This window comes from Citrus sinensis, chromosome 3 (genome assembly GCF_022201045.2).
Source record: "Citrus sinensis cultivar Valencia sweet orange chromosome 3, DVS_A1.0, whole genome shotgun sequence".
Classification (NCBI taxonomy): domain Eukaryota; kingdom Viridiplantae; phylum Streptophyta; class Magnoliopsida; order Sapindales; family Rutaceae; genus Citrus; species Citrus sinensis.
In genome coordinates this window covers 7,106,978-7,129,965 of record NC_068558.1, presented here as the reverse complement: position 1 = coordinate 7,129,965, position 22,988 = coordinate 7,106,978, and the positions used below count along the sequence as shown (strand labels likewise).

Genomic DNA, 22,988 nt, shown 5'->3' with positions numbered 1-22,988 from the left:
CCTTAAAGTATTGTATTCATCTCTTTTACTCACACGTTGGATTTTCATTTGTAATCAAACTCATTGTGTGAGAGAAATTTATTTTGTAATATTTTTTAAAATCAAATTGAGAGATTGTAAGTGTTGGGATACACTTGTGTTAAGAGATTGGGGATAATCTCTTATTGTAAAGGTTTATTGACACCTTGAAAGTCAATTGTGAGAGCGGTTGAAGTCTTGGAGGCTTACTTAGTGGAATTCTCAAGTCTGGTGAGCTTGGAGGTGTGGACGTAAGTACGGTTAGCCGAACTACGTAAAAATCACGTGTTTGATTTCTCTTTCCTTACTCTTTTATTATCTTGCTTGATTAAATTTATAAGTTTTGTTCTTATTAAGGCATTAGATTTAAATTGTTGTGAGGTTTGTTTTGTATAAATTTTGATAACCCAATTCACCCCCCCCCTCTTGGGTTGCTTAGATAGTATTTTAGACCAGTCATATTTTTTATTATTGGCTTTGGATTTGAATTATTGGCACCCCTCTAAAATCCTCTTGAAATTCTCTTTTCAATTATATTCTATTTAATACCAAAAATACATTTTTTCCTTAAATAAACCTCTTTTTCAAATCTTCTCTCTCTACAAAACTCAAAAACACTAACTTGGAAAAAACAAAAATAATAAGTATGAAATAATAAAGAAAAAATACTAATGTTTTAAGTTTGTTCAAATCAATTATATAGATGAGAATTAAAAAAAAATGTAAAACACATAGAGAGAAACGAATGGGACTCAATTGGTTGTAGGTCACGAGGGAAATAGAATTGAGCTTTATTGATTTATATTTGAACTACAACAAATAATTCAACTTGGGTAAGATTTCGAGTTCGATAATTATAGGAGGGTTTAATTATTGTTGGAAGACGTTTCACGTATTACAAGATGTTATCATTATTCATTGAGTTTTGGTTATACATGCAAATTTCATTTGAAAACAAAAAAGATTAAAGAGAGAGAGAGAAAATAAATATAATTAATTTTGTTTGTATTTGTTCTTAAATGTAATTGTAAAAGAGTAGATTTTTTTTTTTTGGTTGTAAATCATCCGGTGTCCGGCGACCGCATTGGGTCTCGACAAATCTGGATTCGGGGTGTAGTCACAGTTAAGGCTCTTTACCCCTCCCAAATGGTGTGTTTAGTGGAGATCGAACCCAAGAGCTCTTCCCACAAACTCAACATGCGCTGCCAACTGAGGCACAACCATTTAGTAAAAGAGTAGAGATTTTAAAAGGACTGGAGAGTTGCCAATAATTCCATTCTTGGTCTTGCTATATATATAACTTATACATTTATGCAATCTAAGTTATAAACTTTTAATGAATGTGCAGCGATAGTATTGTTACTAAAAATGAAAAATAATTAATAATAAAATGAACCGTGAAGCTTATTGCCCATAACATTTGACGAGAGAATGACAATCACCCTAAAATATAAATTGTCCAAGATACAATTCAAAGAAAGAATAAATGCTAAAGAAAATTAGGTAGCTATACAATCCGCAAACAGTCTTGCACAAAAACTGCAACCAATAATCTAATGCCTTTTTTATTGGCGAGCAAATTAAAAAAAAAAAAAGTAATTAGTAAGCAGAGGCCTCACGGACAGAACACAACCTTATAGCCAGTGCCAGTTGGGCAAGCTAATGTGCTAGCTGGATCATCCATGGGATAAGTGTAAACATTCGGGCACAAATTCTTGAAAAATTTGGAGTAAGCTGTAGCACCACAACTCCGACGATCAACGTTGCAACAAAACTGGTCATTTTTAAAAAGTGTACACGGATTGTTACACCCACCAGGATGCCTCAACTCATTCGGGCACAACCCGTTTATGTCACCTGCACATTTGATCACTTGGGTGCACATACTACTAGTTCCTTTAAATTCCATAGGAATATTAAATCCGTTCATCAGAGAGAGGTTGAACAAATCAAAGTTCTTGGATACGTTTAACGAGTATTCTGCTAAGGTGACTGGGGGTGAGGAATCGGATGCGCAGTTGAGGACTCCATCACAGTCACCGCTCTCGCAGTTTCCGGTCCCGTCAGCGCTAAAGTTGCAGTTGGTTCGAGCCCATATGCTGCCTGCGTCGGTTAAGTTGATGTGCCATGATTGGTGCTGATGCAGCTCCTTGCCGCCTCCAGGATTGGCTGCTGCCCAAACCGTGTAGATGCAGTTGTTTTGTATCTCGAAAGCGGCTGCATGGATGCCGGTGACCGTTAGGACAATGAAGCAGAACAAAGAGACAGAGAGGAGTTTATTTGAAGAAGCTCATCTTGTTGTCTTTTATTAAACACTTAACAGAGCTGCACGTTGTTGCTTGGAAATTACTAATAAGATGATGGTATTATTGTACTTTTGCAAGGCTCTAGTAATCAAAGTCAAAGACAACCACGACTAGAGACTAGAGACTAGAGACTAGAGAGAGATTCGGGTCAAAATAATTGGATTAGTGGGGGAAAATTAAAGCATTTTCGTAGACTTCTGTTACTCTGGTTCATGGAGTAGCAAGAAATTCTAAAGAAAATTAAATGAGGAATAATGATATTTGTATAAAAAAATCTGAGTAATGATAGGTATCTCAAAATTTTTTCATCTTAAATTTCATTTTAAATAATGTGTTATATTTGGCGATTCTCACATCCCAACTCATCCCTATTCACTAACATGATTTAAATAATTTTTTTTTTCAAAAATTAGTGTAAGGAACAATCAATATTTGAATGGTCGATAAACTAAATAATATAAAAAAAATCTCCAGACTCTTCTACTACCAAAGTCAAATCAATTAAACTTAATTTGCAGTGAGAATTTCTTGGACATTATTGTCCATTTTATTATCCAAATACGAACAATCAGCATCCAAATTACAAAGCTCTTTCAAATTTTGAGAATGAGAAATCCATGGAAAGAGAAATGGATAATGGATGTTCATTACATCTCAATTCAAAGATTGTCATGCCTAGCTAGACTATCCCTTGGGGTTGATAGAGTGATGTACCTCTATTCACTTTTTATTTTTTATTTTTTCCTTTTTTTCCAAAACAATGTTTATTTTATTTTAAAATTAGGATTTTTTAGTATTAAAGTATTGTACCTTAAAAGTTATAGTTGTTATAAAAAATTATAATTATAAAGTAAAAATTAATATTGTACAATAAATATGACTTTTAAATAATATTTTTGACTAAAAATAAAAATAATAAATTTTTTATTATACAATTGTGGGATAAAATTTACATAATTTCTAAAATAATAACAGTAAATATTTACCAAATATCTCAATACTGTAAAGTTACAACAGCCACCAGCTAAAAACAAGATCAAGGGCCTTAAACTTAATAGGCAAATTTTAAAACTGGGCACTAATTAGAATATTAATTATGCTAGTGGAAATGTAACAGGCTAACAGTAGTTTAGTCAATACATTATTTGTTTGTGCATTTGTGATTCATTATTTTGTTGAGGACCAGAAGGTCCAAGACATCTTATTAGCTTTCTATTTTGGTATATTTCTTTTCCCTCTCTCTTTTTTTTTTTTTCCTCCACGCTAATGCTCACAAGTCTCACAACCTACTTTATTGACTAAAGAGAAACTATCTCTACAATAATTTTTTTTAACACATTTCTCTAACCGTCACAAAATTTTGACTCTAAACCACCTTTATTTATAAACTTGATCAATCAACCGCTTTTATACTAACAAAATTAGGGTCCGTTAAATAATTTTAATAAAATAACTATTTTACTCCTAAAAAAAATTAAAAGACCATTTTATCTTATAAAATTTTTTAAAATAAAAATTATAATTATAAGAATACCCTTGAATTTATAAGAGATAATAAATCTCAAAATTAAAAATGTTAATTTTTGTAATTATAATTTTTAAATGATAATTTTTGTAATTATAATTTTTAAATGATAATTTTTGTAATTATAATTTTTTAGAGAGTGTGCGTGCCGACCTTTGCTTAAGCAAATCTTAATTAGAGCCTCAAAAATAAGCAAAGAGTTTACACAATGCAAATTAAATTAACATTTAAAGTTTTCTTTCAATTTTGGAAAATAAAAAAATTATAATTACAGAATTAACATCTTGGATTTTAAGATTTATCTATTTAATTAAATTTAAGGGTATTCTTATAATTATAATTTTTTATGTTACAAAATTTTGTAAGATAAAATAGTATTTTAATTCATTTAGAGGTAAAATGATCATTTTATTAAAATTATTTAATGGATTCTAACTTTATTAGCCTCAAAGTGGTAGATTGATAAAAGTTTAGAAATAAAAATGGTATAGAGAACATGTCCAAATTTTGTGGCGGTTAGATGTATATTTGACAAAAGAGAGATGGTGCAAAGATAATTTTTCTTTTACTAAAAGTTTTAGTAACTAGTGGTGGTGAAAGTAAAGTCTTTTCAATTTGAAAATTTGAATTAGACAAAAGTAAGCTCATTACTCTTATGGTCTATTTACTAAAAGAAAATTATAATAGGATTAGAATATGAATTGAATTGGAATCAGAATGAGATAGAATCATAATAAGGAATTGGAATCAGAATAACTTGTTTTCTTAAACTGTAAGAATTAGAATCGGAATAAATTATATTTGCCTTCATGTGTTTACTTTATCTTGGAATTAGAGTGGATTGTTGCAAGTTACTAAAGTGGCCTTTATTAATTGTAGAGATGGCAATAGTCCGGGATGGTCTGGGATTTGACAATCCCAGTCCTATCCCGAATGGTAAAATGAGATTTTAATGTGGACCGAATCTCATTCCAAATAGTTAAATGGGAGAAAAAATTGGACCAATCCGGGACCGTTCAAAATCCCATCCTGGACCAAATGTCCCAAATATCCTGAAACAATCATCTTTCAGTAAAGCAAGCAATAAACGATCAACTTAATTTATGAATCAAATACAATCTATTTGAGAAAATAATAAAAAATCTAAAACAATTATATTCAAACATAAAAAAAGAGAAGTCAAATGCAAACTTACCGAAATGCTAAACGAGGTGGCCGAAGGCAAGCAAAAATTGGGGATGAGCAACAAGCGACTGTATTTTAGTTTTAGGTTCAAATACTTTTAGGTTTCTAGTTTAATATTTTCGCTTTAGATTTATTTAATTAAACTAAAAATAATGCAACAAAAGGGCTTGTATTTGTTACTTGGGCCTAGAGTATATTGCTATAATGTTATTTGAATCACTATTCGTTAACCATTAGTTTAATTTTACTTACTTTTAATTTTATTAATATAATATTTCTTCCAAAAATTAAACGGGACAAACGAGATCCCAACTTAGATCCTAATCCCATCCCACGCAATAAATTGGGATTTTTTTTAGTCCCAAATCCTATTCGCTTTTAAAATGCGATCCTAAAATACAGATCAATATTGTCCTAAATAGTTCGAGATCCCAAATCCCTAGTTAATCGTTGTCCCTATTATTATTTGTATATATTAAAATAATAGCACTAATAAGAATGAAAATAATAACAAAACTAAAAATAGTAATAATAATGACAATAATATTAAATATAATAATAATGAAGTTAATAATAATAATAATAATAATAATAATAAGAAAAGATGAATATTGATCATTATAATGATATTATTATTATTATTAACAAAGGACTTATTTGCAAATAATATAAAATTTTTAGGTATTTTCATAAATTTTGGAAGGACCAAACTATAAAATGACGGAACTTGATTTGAGGCATTTTGGGAATTATGAAAATTCAATGGGGGGAACTTATAGTTTTGGGAATCGGAGATTGATTCCCAATTCCCTTACGAGAATCAAATCTATGGGAATGATTATCAAATTTGTGGACTTCGCACGATTATAGTTTTAATTTTCACTCTTATTTTGTGAAGTAAATTATGTCAATGATTCCGATTCTAGATTGTGGTTCCCCAATTTAAGCGGTAAACACACCCTTAAGTCTTAACCTATCTCCTATTGATGCATTAACCACAACTGCCAGCTCTCTGACTTCAGCAGCTTGCGCTGCTGCTACTATTACGCATTGAGTAGGCAAGTGGTCTTCTCTCACAGCAACCATATTACTCTTAACTTCTGGCTAGTAGTAAGAATATCAAATCTCGGGGTGAAATTTTTTATCAATATAAAATACAAGCAAAGAATAAAATACACACACTTTAACTTAGGTCTAGTTAGGCTTCGCAAAAGTTTTTACAACCCATTAACCCAACATGAACCCATATGATAAAAATAATTATCGGATCGACTTTTATCAAGTCGAATTGTTAGTGAGTCAACCCATTAAAACTAATTTAATAAGTGGTAGAGTTAAATTTTAAGATCAAAAACTGATTTCACTCATTACCATTAACAATTAATATTAATAATTTAATAAATTTTATAACTTAAATTATAAATTTTTGAAAAACAAATTGACTACTTATGTAAAATTATGAAAAATCCTAAAATTCTTAAGTATTTATTGTAAAATTTGTATCTTGTACATTTACAGTCTTATGTAACGTAATTCTCTTTCTAAAATATTTTTTTTCCCTAAGATTTTAATCAATGATATTGGTGTCTAGAAACTCAATAGTTATTTTTTTTTTGTTACACAATCAAATTATGTTAAACATGAAAGATGTTATTTATTTTTGTTTGGTATTATATTCTTAAAGAGCTTTGCTTTTATAAATTATTGTTTTAATTTTAAACCAAAAGATATAATACCAAAAATAGCAAAAGCAACTGTAATTTCACCAATACTATTACCAAATCACCATCACAATCAATTAAAAATAAAAAGAGTTGTGACAGTTAACTTTTAACTTATTCAATTGTCACAGGTCATCTCTAGGAAAGACCAAAAGCAATATTGGACCAAGACCAAAAGCGATATCTAAATTGAATGAAAAGATTAAAAAAAATAACTCAACAAATAAATTAACAGGGAAAACCCTGTTTAAATTTGCATTGTTTCTTGTCAGAATTAGTTCGAAGACGAAATTTTGAACACAAATTTAAATGAACAATGCCGCCCACTAAGCAGTAAGAAAGCTAGATGGAAAAAGAAAATTTCCCTTTTTGTTATTTGAAGGCAACAAAAAAACATACATAACTATAAAGCTGTGGCTGATGGCGAAAAAATGTTGCCTTTACTCTTTTGTTATTTGAAGGCAACAAAAAAACGTAGGCGGATTTTTAAATATCTGAATCCGCATAATAAATTCAAATATAATTTAAAATTCAAAAAATCTATATAAAAAATCAAATAAAATACAATCATAATTCAACAATCAATCATTCAACGCCTAAAATAACGTACAACAACACTATAAATCCACAAATAAGAATACCACAACATAAATTAAACAAAAAAATAACATAAATTTAAGTCTAACAACACTACAAATTAAGAAAGCTAGTCAGCGGATGCTCTTTTTCTTACTTTTCACTGTAATGAGAAAAGGCGGAATGGTAGCTACACTCGGCCTTTATGGCCCTGAACATCACTTGTAAGGAGTGTTAGGGATTTTTCTTTCCTTTGATTTATTTCTTTAAGGGGTTGGTGAGGGTTTTCAAACACAAACTGAGAGTCTTTCTTCGTAGGAAAAAGTGAGAGGTTGGTGAGTGTCTTTAAAGCAGGGTCTCAAAATACTGCAATAAATGGTGGGTGCCTATGTTTTGGAAAAATAGAAACAGAAGAGTTAATACGAAAATGTCAAGCTATAACACTTGAAGGAGAGGAAGCAGACCAATTTATCTTTGAAGGCCTAATGAAGGAAAAAGGATATCGAGTTGTAGCTGGTTGTCTAGCGGGAAAGATTCTTCTAGCAAGAGAGGTTAATCGTGAAGGACTCAAAATAGCTTTGTATTAAACTTGGCATACTGTACATGATTTTAATGTTGAAAGTCTAGGGTGCAATATATTCGTGTTTAAGTTCCTCACAGAAGCTGATAAAAAAAGAGTTTGAAATGGAGGATCGTGGCATTTTGATAGAGCTCCAATTGTACTCCAAGAACCAAGGGGTGTTAGTAGTATAAAAAAATAATCTTTTTCTCATACGTCATTCTAGATCTAGATCCATAATATGCCACTGATGTGTATGGATACAATATAATCCGGGAGTTAGGGTCAAGAGTTGGAAAAGTGGAAGATATAGGAATTGATGCTCAAGGTGAATGCTTTGGGGAGTTTATGTGCATCCAAGTCTCGGTGAATATCATAAAACCTTTGAAGAAACTTATAATCTTGAAGCAAGAAGGCGAAGAGGATATTCCAATGCTGGTTGCATATGAACGACTACCAGACTTCTGTTTTTGTTATGGATGCATTGGGCACCAGTTTAGAGAATGCCGGACTTTTGTTTTTGTTATGGATGCATTGGGCACCGGTTTAGAGAATGTATGGATTATAAAGGTCAACAAAAAAAAGATTTACCATTTAGACCATGGCTAAAAGCAGTGTCATTAGCAGACAGAACAAAGTTGAATAGAGCTAAGGAGAAATGGAGTAAGGAGCAGGAGAAAGCCAGAGAGGAGGCATTAGAATTAGAAATTGCAGAGATTCCAAATCTGGGTTCACCCACACTAAACTTAGGTCATGAATTCAGATCTACACCAAACCATGAAAGTATGGAAGCTAAAATAGCGCTAATATAAGGGAGAAACATGGAAAGGGATGTTGAAAACGTTGACAAAATCGAAGGAAGCAAATCAAGGTTTCTGCAAACCAATGACCAAAAGTTGTATTGTACAGCTGAAAATTCTAATGCAACTGGAATTAGAGAAATAAAGGTGGGGAAAATTGTCAGAAAATAAAAAGTTGGAGGGAAATGGGAAAGGTAAGGACATTTTTGGTGGGTCAAGAATCAAAACAGGCCAACGCAACACCTACAGACCAGATGATCTCAGAGGAAGAAGTTGTAGATAACGAGCTAGAGTTAAAAAAATCGAAGCCCAAATGGAAAAGATAGAAAGTTAAGCCCGTGATATGAACAAAAAATCTAGTAATAAAACTAGGCTATTGGCTTCAAAACGTTTGATTAGCGAGGTGAAATGGGCTAGTCTAGAAAAGAAAAAAGCCAAAACAACAAGCCCAGTGAAAGAAGTTTCTACTATTAGCCCAACCAAGTCCCTCTCAGTAACTTTCAAGCTCAGCTGAGAAGTAATAGCCATAGAACTCATGAAGGTGTCTGAATTAGTAATGGAGGAATTATCGACGGAGGCTGGTGGCTAGCCCCGCCAAAAGCAATAAATAACATAAGTTGGAATATTCAGGGTTTAGGGAATACCCAAACATTTCATGAATTAAAAGACATTCTCTAAAAATACAAGCCTCAAATTCTTTTTCTTTGTGAAATAAAATTGATGCTTGGTCAAATAATGAGTATTGGGAAGAGCCTAGGGTTGGATAACTGTCTCGCATTGGGTAAAAGTGGCATGAGGGTGGCTTGGTAATGCTATGGAATGAAGATTTGGATTTAGAGATAGCCTAGTACAGTAACCACCATATTGATGTTATTGTCAGAGGAGTATATAGAAAACAATTGAGGTGTACGAGAATCTATGGGCACCCTGAGGTGGGGAAGAAAAGACATACGTGGACACTTTTAAAAAGACTTGTAGGTTTGTTCACTTACCGGTGGATTTGTTTTGGAGATGTTAATGAAATCTTAAACTTAAATGAAAAAATGGATGGGAATGATAGAAACCTAAGTATGGTGGCTTAGTACAGAGAAACAGTGAGAGAATATAATTTGACTGATCTTGAGTGTAGAGGGTACCCTTTCACATGGTCAAATAGACGGTTTTGACCACAATTTGTTGAAGAAAAACTAGATAGATTTTTGGGATAAAGGATTGGGAAGCTGGGTGGACAAAGCTGGTTGTATATAACTTAGACACATGGTGCTCTGATCACAACCCAATTATGCTAAAAATGCAAGTTAGAACCAGGGCAGTGAATTATCAACAAAAAATAAGATGTATGTTACATTACGAGGATATGTGGAGCCCTTGTGATGAGTGCAAACGTATTGTGCAAGAGATATGAGACAAGAAGAATTGTTGGGGTAAAATTGATCCGGTCCAATGTTTTAAAAAAAGCAACAAAAAATTCAATGGCGCGGCTATTAATCTAGAGTAAACAACAATTTGAGGATAAAAAGAAAAAATTGGAGTAGCTGAAGAAAATGCTTGTGGAGATTAAGTTCAACCAAGTGCAGTATGAAGAAGATAATGAAATTATAAGCATAGAGAAACACATTGAGAATCTGCGGATGGATGAGGAGATTTACTGGAGACAAAAATCAAGAGTCGAATGACTTAAGCAAGGGGATAAAAAAACTAAATTCTTTCAGACAAAAGCTTATTTAAGGAAGAAAAAAACAGAATTTGGGGAGTGATGAATAAGCAAAACAGTTGAATTGAAAATGAAAAAGAGGTGGATAAACAGTTTTGTGACTATTTTACAGAGCTGTTTACCACTTTCAGTCCTACCTCATACCACATCTCAGCTGCCCTTGGTGATTCAGCCTAAACAGTCACAAAAGAAATGAATCAACAGTTGGACAACCCCTTCTTAGCTAAGGAAATCTACACAACCTTGTCTCAAATGAGTCCTATAAAGGCATCGGGACCAGATCAACTACATGTGGCTTTCTATTAGAAGCACTAGCAATCGGTCAGGTATGAAGTCATAAATACATGTTTTCATATCCTAAATGATAGAGGCACTATAGCCCCTTTAAATCACGCACATATTGCATTGATACCTAAGGTGCCAAAACCTTTAAGAGTAATTAATTTCAGACCCATAAGCCTTTACAATGTTATTTACTGAATTGTTGCCAAAATAATTGTGAACATACTTAAACACATCACTCATCATGTTATATCCCCAACCCAAAGTGCATTCATCCCGAATAGATTAATCTTTGATAATACTATTATAGGCTATGAATGCTTGTATAAAATAAGACATAGGAAGGGAAAAAAATGGGCTGGTAGCTCTTAAATTAGATGTTAGCAAAGCCAATGGCCTTTTCTTGAACAAATTATACTGAGAATGAGGTTTTAGAGGAGATGGGTTAACCTGATTATGAACTACATCACTACAGTTTCTTTCTCTATTATTGTGAATGAGGTGGCAAAAGGGTTGTTCTATCCATAAAGAGGGCTTTGACAAGGCTGTCCACTGTCACCATACCTTTTTATTATGTGTGCTGAAGCTTTTTTTAATTTGATTAGACCGACTGAGCATCAAAAGCTTATCCATTGCCTCAAATTTGGCAAAGACTTGTCTATCTCCCACTTACTATTTGCTGATGATAGTCTAATTCCACTAAAGCAACTGTTGAAGACTGTAGAAATCTAAAAAGAATTTTTGAATGTTATGAAAAGGCCTCTTGATAGATCTTTAACATGGAAAAATCATTCATGTTTTTTGACAGTAACACAAAGGCGGAGTATGTAGCAGCAATCAAGCATATTTTTCAGCTCAATGTTGTCTCTAAGTATAAAAAATATCTCAGCCTTCCATCAATGATAGGGAAGAGGACAAAATGTTTTTTTAAATGAGATTAAGCTCAGGGTTTTAAGCAAGATTTCGGGCTAGCAGCAAAAATTTTTCTCATGCAGAGGTAAAGAGATCCTTTTTCAAAGCAGTAGCACAAGTTGTCCCTACTTATGCTATGAGTGTTTTCAAGCTTCCTCAGGGGGTGTGTGATGATATGCAAAGGGCGATAGTTAAGTTTTGGTGGGGTTTAGGTGTGAAAAATTGTGTCAAGCTAAAGCTAGATGAGGGTTGGGTTTCAAAGATCTCTCGTGTTTCAACCAAGCCCTCGTTGCCAAACAAGGTTAGAGGATCATTCAAGCTCCAGATTCCCTAGTGGCTAGAATTTTGAAAGCGAGGTATTTTAAGCATTCATCTTTCTTGGAGGGAAATTTGGGCTCTAAACCGTCTTACATCTGGAGAAGCATCCTATGAGGGAGAGTAGTACCAATAAAGAGCTGTAGGTGGAGAATTGGTAAAGGGTAGCAAATAAATGTTTTTAATGGCAGCTGGTTACCTAGGCCAATAACCTTTAAACCCAGCACACCTCCAAATTTGCCAAAGGAAACCTCTGTTGCTGAGCTTATAAATGAAAAATAACTACTGGAAGGAAAAGCTGGTCTATTAACATTTTAGTAAAGATGATACTGACATTATTATGCATATTCCGCTCTTAAGAAGGCAGAGTAAAGACATTTTGATTTGGGATTATGATAAGAGAGAGAATTAATTAGTCAAGAGTGGCTATCAATTAACATTAAAGCAAAAGCATTATAACATTCCTAGCTGTTCAAACCAAAATCCAAGCCAGTGGAATATCATTTGGAAGCTGATAGTCCTTGAAAAAAGTTAAGATTTTCCTTTGGAGAGCAGCAAAAGAACTCTTTCCTATAGCTGAAAACTTATAGAAGAAAATGGTGATGCAGGAGGCAACTTGTCTAGTATGTAGGAATGAGATGTAGAACGCAACTCAGGCTTTATTGTACTATAAATTTGCGAGAAACGTTTGGAGATACTCCTCCCTAGGAATTGATTTTCAAGAAGGAAATTTCCCAGATGTCATTACATTGCTTCATTACTCACATCAACAACACAGTAAACTAAATGGTGACTTAGTTGCATCTGTTTTTTGGGTCATTTGGAATGTTATGAATAATATGCTATTTAAAAGGAAACACGAAGATCCAATGAGATTGGTGGCCAAAGCAGTGTTAGTTGTTGATTCTGTCAAAAGAATTAAGCAATCGGAACATGATTTCTCAGTAGAATTGACTAACACACAACAAAACCAATGGAATCTAGAAGAAGAATGGTTCAAAGTCAATGTGGATGCCGCAATGGATAAGCATCATAATTTAGCTGGATTGGGGCTGTGATCATAAACCATAAAGGAGAAGTTGTTGTTGCAGTGGTTAACACTGTCAAGAGCTATGATGATGTGGAGATGAATAAAGCAAAAGTTGTTCTGTGGGGAATGCAAGCAACTATCAAGGCAGGGGCATCTTCAGTAATCTTAGAGTCTGACTCAAAGGGAGTGATAGAGCTAATCAACAACAAGCGGGGCTCCTTGACAGAAATTTTTTTATTGATCTTCGACATTCTAGAAATCAAGAAGAGTTTCCAGAATTTCAAAGCTCAGCATGGTATTAGGACTTGCAATACCTTAGCTCACAATATGACCAAATTAGCTCTTAGAAAATTAGAATCAAGTATAGGGTTGGATGAATTTCCAGTTGACATTTTGTATTTGTTCTCTTTATGAGACAATGAAAAATGTACTTTCTTTTCAAAAAAAAAAAACACCACTACAAATCCATAAACAAAAACATCATAAATCCACACAAATTTTATTTAAACAATCACAAATAAAGACATCACCACAAATTCACGCAGATTTGATTTTTTTCATTTAACTTATATACTTTTAATTTAATTTTAATTTAATAGATAATTTAATTAAAAATAATTCGGATCTAAATATCTAATTTTCGGATGCACTTGCATTTGGATTCGGATCTGCATGGATCATCAATTTTAGCATCTACTTCTGGATCTTTCAGATCTTTGCAGATTCGGGCCAGACTTATATTTTTTTGCTATCTTTATTTTACGTAACTGCTTTGATACCAATTGATGCGACAAGATAGTGGAAGCTAATTGATAAGGTAGATAAATGAACACTAAATATCATTCTAGTATTGAATTAAGTCATTGCGATTAGATTATACTCTAAGGGTGGGGCTATTTGAACTCTAAAGGTGTGTTTACTTACTAAGTAGGAGTGAGAAGTGTGGAGTCATCTTACTTCAGTATTTACATGTTTATTCAAGGGTGGGAGTAGGATTCTCACTCTATGGCTACCCACTTTTAGAGTGAGTAGTGAGATTCTCACTCCCATGATTTCCACTCCCACATTTTCCTTTTAAACTCTTCCCTTTAAATATAATTGTATTTATTAAAATAAAATAATATTACATTTAAAAATAATAAAATAACATTTATTTAAAAAAATATTATTATATTCACAAAGAATTAATAATATTACTATAGAATATCTTTATATTTATTTAATTTTAATAGTATTATATTTACTTAATTATTATTAATAATTAATAATATTAAATAGTTTCTAAGAAAATATTAATTTTGTACTATATTATTATTAATAGTGTTCCATTTGTGTTGCTCTTATCAATAATTTTAATTTACATAATTAAAATAAAAATTAATAAAAAGGTTATGATTTACATAATTAACAATATTAATAATTATTATTAACTTATGTGATTAAAATTAATAATAAAATAAATAGCTTATTTTAGAAATATATTTTTTTATTCACTTTGTAATTAAAAACAATCTTTAAATAAGGTTAAAACCGTAATTTGAAATAATTCACTCTTAATTTAAGACAAAATAAACCACGCTCTCATTCCAGTGTAAGTAAACAATCTACTCAAGTGCAAATATCAATCGGGTTTGTGTATTGCGCCTTTTAGGCTCATTGTCATAGTGAGCCCTTAAATTTTAGCAAACATGCTACTGGTATTAAGTTGATGTGAACAATATTTTAATACCTTATAATACTATGTTCCAAACACTCTTAAGGAATTATAAAAATTTTTTTTTAATAATTTATCAAAAGGTTCTCTTAAAAATAATGACAAAACATTCATGTTTAAATAGGATAAAACCTACTTCCCAAATTAACTCAAATAGAGAAACAAAATTAAAGTTAAACTAGAAATAAAAGACCTAAATAAATACCAAAATTGACTTAAATTAAAATAAAAATATAAAAAAATTCCAAAATAATTAAAATCCTAAAATTTCCAATAACGTCCTACATCATAGAAAGGCAGTAAAATGCTCTAATCATGAAAATTTAAAATATGATTTAAGATATTTATTTTATTTTGGTTTTTTAATATTGACTTTCAATGGATTCCATTCAATTGAACATTCACGCTTAATTTAAATTTTACAATAGGGCTAAAAATTATAAATAGATGAGACATTTTTTAAAAATTGAACTTAAATTAATAAAATAATTAATTCAACGAGAAAAAGTTTGCAATTCCAACTGAACAAAACAAATCTCAATCTTCTGAAATTTTTAACCATCCTATTTTGTACGCTGCGTTTAATTCAAAAATTTTCTTTCTAGTATAATGCATTGGCCTATCGCATGAGTGATCCCAGGAGTGGGATCTCCTGTATTATTTAACATTTTCAGAATTCGAACCAGAGCTTCATAATTAAGCCTATGATATATTGTTAGGAAGGTATTGAAAAGAGCATTCTAATGGCACCAATGTCACAGAAAACCTGTCGTAAAATTAATGAGTAAAAGAAGCATTTGGGTTCATGATTTTATCGAAACATAGACCATATTAGATAATACAAAATTTCAGATTTAATCAACACATATCAATGTGATCATTTTTCCAATATCATCCATGGCCTCAAAGCCAGTGATCAAGCATGTATATTAAATTGTGTTCTAGGTGCAAGAAATTAGACATGCCATATCTTCAAGCAAATACAACAAAACGGATCATAACCTAACTCAGGCGCTGATTCCAATTTTGATTTTCTTGTATTAATGAATATGAGGAGGTCAAAAATCGTACCTTTTGATCGTCGAGTGAGTGGAGGGCAGAAAACAACCTCGTAGTTGGTCCCACTCGGGCAAGTAAACGTGCTAGTAGGGTCATCCTTAGGGTAACTGTAAACATCCGGGCACCTATCCTTGAAAAACTTGGATAAATCTGTAGGTCCGCAGTTGCCTGAATTGCAACAGTACTCGTTGGTCTTGAACACGGGGCACGGCCCGTTACATCCTCCAGGAACCTTCAATTCAGTAGGGCACTCGCCAAGAATGTTAGCATTGCACTTGATCGTGCGGTTGCATGAGGGAGAGACAGAGCTAAATTCCATGGGAACATTGAATCCGTCAATGTTGGACATGTCAATGAAATCCAGGTCATCGAATTGCTTCAACGCGTACTCGGCCAAGGTGTGAGGTGCTGCACCGTCGCCTTGGCACTCGAGGAGTCCGTTACAGTCACCGGTCTCGCATTTGCCTTTGCCGGAAGCATCAAACTGGCAGTTGGTTCGAGCCCAAATGCGGGCTCTAGTTGTGCCTGGCTCGGCTGTGATGGTCCATGTTTGACCGTTGTCGAGTTTTATGCCGCCTCCGGGCACGGCGGCGGCCCAAACGGTGTAGGGGCAATTGTTTATGATATTGAATTTGGCTGCATGAGCCCAGGTGATAGAAAGGGTAACAAGAAAGAAAGAATAAATGGAGACCATTTTGGAGAAAAATGAATAATGGGTGTGCCTATAAAGAACAATAATAATTATAATAACGGGTGTGGCAAAGTTAATGATCCAAGAGAGTTTAACAACTAAAGAACACTTAAACATATATATCTATATCTATCTATATCTATATATATATATAAAGTTAGGACTTGAAGAGGTGATGTGTCATCACCATTTCTCATCTTTGTATATTCTCTATTATCTAATAAATAGAAAATTTTTCTTTTAGATTTGGCTTTTCATCTTCTCATAATTAATTTAATTGTTATTATACAATAACAATTATGTAAAGATTTTAATGAGGCATATTCTTTGTAATGAACATCCAAGGGGGAGTGTTATGAATTTATTAAAATAAATGTAAATGTTCATAACATATATCTCTTAGTCTCCCTACTATCTCTCATTAGCAACCTTTAGTTTTCCTATAACTCCCACTATTTCACAAGAAATTATGATCCATAATTTTTTATTAATTTCATGGAGTGATTATGTAACTATAAAAGGAGAGCTCATCTTTTTATTTTGTACACACACACTTGGAATGAATAAAATCACTCTATAATATATTCTCTCATTTTATTCTTTATCTTGCGTTGTTTCTTTATTTGTATTGCTGGCTAATAATTTTTTTTTTATTTTTTATAAGGCTGCTTCATCTTAAAAAAAATCAATTCATATTTTTTATAAGTTTCATCAAATATAAAGTAAAAAAAAATGATAATACTAATTTTTTTTTTAAAACCGCATGAAATGCGGTTCTATTTTCTAGTTTAGGTATAAGTCTAAGGTTGATGTAATGTTGGATAATGGTTCATAAATAATCTATATGTAATTATTTTAGTATGTGCTCATCATGAGGGTCTACATAGAAGTGGCCAAGGGTGGCTCTGACTGTGGAAATTTTGCATTACCTACGTCCCACGGCATTATTGGAAATTTCGATGATGTTTTGTTATACTTTCACTAAGTCAAGTCAAGAAAATTGACTATTATTCCTTATGGGACAGGCCAAGGTGGCCTATTTACTCTATTGGACTTTAGCTGCAGAGACTCAACTACGTAAGGCACAAGCTGATAGAAGTAACGATATGAACTTCTATTTACAAATTGATACGACTTGATATGAAATTACTCGTGGCGTCGGTCTACCATTACAAATACCAAAGAAAAGAATTATGGTTTTTATATATGCAAGCTGGATTCTAGTTGGAGTTGATCTATCCGGTTCTTTACCGAGCTCAATCCTGGTTGAATTGCCTGATGATGGCTCATTACTCCCAATTTTATCTATTTCTAGAGAAAATTTTACATTTTCAATTTCACTGAATTTTGATCAAACGGCTCATGATGTGGAGGTCCCGCCATTGATACACGTTTTGTTTCTTAATTCGACCGTATCGGGGAAAGACAGAGGAAATATCTTGAGAGGTCCCGCCGTTGATAAACACTTTGTTTCGTGGTTCGACCTTATTAGGAAAGATAGAGGAAATAACTTGAGAAACGTATACCAGAATTAAAGAGACAATATTCTTAGCATGAACTATCATCAATTTTACATATTAATTATAATCTTCATGTAATTAATTACGTTGGAAATTTTCTTAGACCCTACTCAGATATATGTAGCTCTGCAGTGGCGATATTTATATGTTCGGACTCTAGCTACTTCCAACTAACTGGACAAAAATCTTCCCTCATATATGCAAAATTGCACAAATATGGACTAGGGTCAATATAGAATTGATATATTCTTAGTAAGTTCTTGAGTCAGCAAATTTTATTTATGTATTTCCATTTAAATTCAGACAACCGTCTTTTAATATTATAAAAAATGCAACCAAAGACGTGATTGGTTGATTCAAGTGAACCATATCTATCGGGAAACAAATGCAGCAGCAGATTTCGTTGCTACTTATAGCTTATCTTTTCCTTTAGGTTTACATTGCTTTCAGTCTCTTTCTTTAAATATGCTTAGCATATTAAACAATGATACTCTGGAGTTGCACACTCTAGTTTAGTGTTGCCTTAGCTCTTTTCATAGCCCTTTATTAATAAAAAAAAATGCAATCAAAGTCCAACGTACAACCAAAGTCTATTAAACTTTAAACAGTCATACTCGAATCTTTCATTTTAAAATAAAGGGAAGAAAATGCCAACTAACTCAACTAAATGATTGTTCATATATTTAAACAACTTCGCATCGAGTAATTTTAAATTTCAAATGATTTTTATGTCTCAAAGTACTAGAAAAAACCTACTACGTTACTATTTCCAACTTATAATTGATCTTTTTTTTTTTTATGTTTTTAACAGGTAGTTACGTCAAGTAGGATTTTTTTTTTTAATTCACGCGCTAACTAAAACTCAAAATCAAAGAAATCATATTACAACATCAAGTAGATAAATTATGCATAGATAATGTGATATAACAATTAAAATGGGGAAATTATTAGGCTTCCACCCGATGTGCTTAATGCCAAAGTTCAAAAATACCCTAAACTTTTATAAATTATCCACAGTCCACTTAAGGATATGAGGGCAGGGTTGGGCATGAATTGGATTGGATTGGATTGAGTTTATGAAAATCCAACTCAACCTATTATTAATTGGGTTAAGAAAAAATTAGCCCACCCCAACCTAACCAAATAAACATATCCAACTCAAACTACTCCAACCTTTAAATCATTGTGTTGGATTGGGTTTGGTTGATTGGGTTGATTAACATTAAAAATAAAAAAAATCATAAATATAAAACAATAATTTAAAAACTATTTGGTACTTAAAATTGATTCAAATAGAAAAAAAAACACATTAATTCTCATTGTACCTAACATATATTAATAAACAAAGCAACAAAAATAAATATTGTATAAAAAACTATATGACATAATGTTTGAAAATCTGTCAACTAACTTTTAGTGAAATTCGAGTTTGATTACTGAATTTTGAATTTAGAGAATTAATCAATATCAACTTTAACTAAGAGAAATTAAAAAGAGTCTATTTTATAAAAGAATAAAAAGGGTTAGTTGACATTTGACATTAGTTATGCTGTAATTTTTATGGTTCTTGGGTTAAAACAAATTGACCCAATCAACCCCTTATAACCTAATCAACCCATTTAAATTTAATTAGGCTGGATACGATTGGATTGAGGTTGCCCATCCCAATATATGAGAGTATGAGATTCTCAAGCTTTGCGGCTTAAGCTTTAAAAATTAAGGCCAATTCCGAGCCACGCTGGGGAGCCAAAATATTATTGTAATAGATTAACCAACTATGCTTAGACCATTACGCCAATAACTAATAATTACTTAAAAATCTTTGATTTATAATTTTTGTATTGATGGAGCGGCATAATGGAAGCAGAATTAATTGGATAGAAAACACTAGATATCGTTTTAGTACTAGACCAAGCTAATGCGATTAGATTACGCTCTAATCGATGTATGATTAGATCTCATTCTAACTCAAACGACCTAATGAGATTTTTAAAAACGCATAAAGTGAGATTAAAAAAGGCTCTAATCTAAGAGACTTTATAAAAGAGATTTTGATAGATAATCCCATAGGAAATTATAAAGAGGATTGAATAATTAAATCTGAAGTTATGAAAACAATAACAATATCTCTCTATTTATAATAGAGTAAACCCAATTTTTTAAGTTAACTTAAAAAGGGAAAATAAATTACAATTATAATAGAAATAAAAAAATTAGACACATACTATAATAGACTCCAATTAAAATAAAAAGTCCTAGAATAATAAAAAATCTTAAATCTTAAATTAACATAAATTAACGTCCTACATCATATATTCATTACATTAATGACTAATTAGAAGTAACATAATTAAATCTTAAAAAGGAAAAAGGGTGGTGATATTTGAACCCCCTTGATTTCTCTTATCAACCTCTATTTCTTAATTAGGGCTCATTTGGGATCCTTGTAAGAGGCTTAAAGTGATTTTTGAAAACCAAAAGCTAATTTTGGTATTTGATAAATTTTTCTAAAAATTACTTTTCGCAAAATCACCTTATCCTAAAGCAGATTTTGAAAAAACAAGAATAAGAGTAACTTCTCAAAATTATCCTAAAGCAGATTTTGAAAAAACAAGAATAAGAGTAACTTTTCAAAATCTGATTTTGAGAATCACTTTTATATTTAATATGATTCCATATATACTCTCATACATATTATAAAAATCTAAAATTATATCCCTATTAATTATGAAATAAAATCATTAATTTTAAAGAGATTATTATAATTACTAATTATATTGAAAATAAAAATAAAATTAATAATCTAAAATATTTATTTTAGTTATTAATTATTATATGTACACAATAAAAAATAATTATATATATATGTGTGTGTGTGTGTGTGTGTGTGTGTGTGTGTGTGTGTGTGTGTGTGTGTGTTTATGAATGTTTAAATAAATTTTATTTAATATTATACTAAGCCAGTCATTTATATTTTTACAAAAGTTTAACAGTAAAATTTACCAACTACATACAGCTGCTTTTAAAACTCTCAAAATTCTTTAAAATGAAATTTACCAAGCACTAGTTGATTCTCTTCACAGCAGCACAATTAACATCAATAATTTTAAAAGGTACAATATTACCAAACTGGCCATTAATCTCATCCTAAACTTATAAATAAATTCTCTCTCCCAATATAATCAATATAATCCTTAATTTATCCTTCTTATCAGTTTTATTTTAACTTATTTATCCTTCTTATCAATTTTGTTTTAACTTATGTTTAAAAATTAAAAACATCTTCCATTTATAGGGAATTTAAAAATGGCTTGTTTGGTAGGCTTGGGCTTTGTTAAAATAAAATATATGGTGCAATCTTCTTTTATAAATGGATGACTAAACCTTAACCATTTTAAAATTACTTTATGAATTTCGTTTATTATATTGTAAAGATAAAAATGACAGCATCTTTTTATTTATTTACCTTTTTTAAGGTGTATTAAGAATTTATTATAAGTTTATGATAGGGTTAAATAAGAAATGCGGGGCTCCTGAGGGTCAAATATTTTAGTTCTTATTTAAACTATATTAAAATCCTTTAGGTTTTTCAAATTTCATCCAATATTTATGATTTATTAAATGGGTGGAACTATTAAGCTCCAATTTTATATCTCATCCAGCCTCAGCAAAAAATAAATACTATTAACAAATTTTAACAAATTTTTGTTTATATATATTTTTTAATATCAATTAATTTCAGTCCATTCACTCTCATTGAGGCTCAAACTCAAGATATTGGCTCTAAGAAAGCAATGCTCTTAGCACTTGAGCTAAGCCTTCACCTCACATTATCTAAACAAATAATTTTTATCTCTAATTCCTCTATGTTAATCATTATTTAGATCCATTTATGTTAACGTCTCTCATTTCCTTAAAAGTTTAATATTATTATATTTATAGAAACTAAACAAATATGGTCAACTAGCCACTAGGTTTTAGCCTAGTGCTCAGAACACAAACTTTGCAATTGTGAGGTCATGGGTTTAAGCCCCCACAATGTATTATGAGAGTTTAATTTCCTTCCTCAATTTGAATGAAGACAATCTTCTCCCTTTCGAAATATGAGTGGAGTAGACGCCCCTCGAATATTAGAGAGGGTAAAAATCTAGGCTATACTTCACAAAAATTGATGTAAACTAGTCACAGTAACAATAGTGGCTCAACCTATAGGCAATTTAGGCAGTTGCTTAAGGCTCCACTTTACACGAAAGCCCCACGAGATGATTATTTTGTATATAAAAGGAGAAAGTAAATTTAAAAGTCATTATTATTCATTTAATTTATTATTATTTTGTAATTATATTTTCCTAAATAAACTATTAAATTCCTATAAAGTTTATTTAATGTAGTACTTAGTAGTTTTAATTTCTACAAAACCGATAAATTAATAGTTCAAATCCTACAAATTCTCTATTTCATTGTTAGAATTAATATATTATATTTCAAAAGTTTTAAATTTTTCCTCCAATAATCAAGACATGATATGTTCTTGGTGTTTGAGAGAAAGAAAGAGGGAGAAGGAAAAAAATCATGCTTCCTCTACTTTCCACTAAAGAAGAAAAAGAAAAAATCTAATAGTTTTCTATATTCTCTATAGCTATTGGTCATTACTTAAACCCTCAAACAATTAATATAAACATAAGTTAATGTATGATTTCATCTCAAATTGCAGATTTTATCTTTTCATTACTCTCTTAATTAGTTTTGTTATTTATTTGTTCTTATTTCTTTTTAATATATTCTTTTATTCATTTACTTTTTGTGTGTGCTTGTTTTATCTATTTTGAAATAAAACTATATCAAAAAACTTTAGAGAATAGAAGAATATAAAAGTTAGTTTAGTCTAGAAAAAGGGGTAGTAAAAAAGATATAATTTAAGTTTAAAAAAATAAGTGGAACTAATTAAAATCATTTGCCTAAGGCTCCAAATATGGTTGAGCCGGCCCCGTCCAGTAATAGTCTAATTTGTAAATATCAGTTGTAATCTCATATGGGTGTTCAGAATCCGATCTGATCCGT

General features: G+C 31.3%; 1 protein-coding gene across 1 annotated transcript; it reads right to left on the bottom strand.

Annotated features, from left to right (window-relative positions):
• Positions 1-1,403: 1,403 nt before the first annotated feature.
• Positions 1,404-16,527, bottom strand: LOC102624118 (uncharacterized). The gene is made up of 2 exons (XM_015529681.3): positions 15,729-16,527; positions 1,404-2,235 (listed from the first exon to the last, which is right to left on the bottom strand). Exons 1-2 carry the CDS (start codon positions 16,522-16,524, stop codon positions 1,634-1,636), a joined length of 1,398 nt encoding a protein of 465 aa, XP_015385167.2. The 5' UTR covers positions 16,525-16,527; the 3' UTR covers positions 1,404-1,633.
• Between the last annotated feature and the right edge of the window lie 6,461 nt (positions 16,528-22,988).

What these genes read in the sequence shown, in the direction of transcription:
- LOC102624118 (XM_015529681.3), bottom strand. Translation starts at nt 16,524, where the DNA reads ATGTTTAAGTGTTCTTTAGTTGTTAAACTCTCTTGGATCATTAACTTT. An exon ending in ACTCACTCGACGATCAAAAG is followed by an intron (nt 2,236 to 15,728) that starts GTACGATTTTTG and finishes GCATCCATGCAG; the next exon opens with CCGCTTTCGAGATACAAAAC.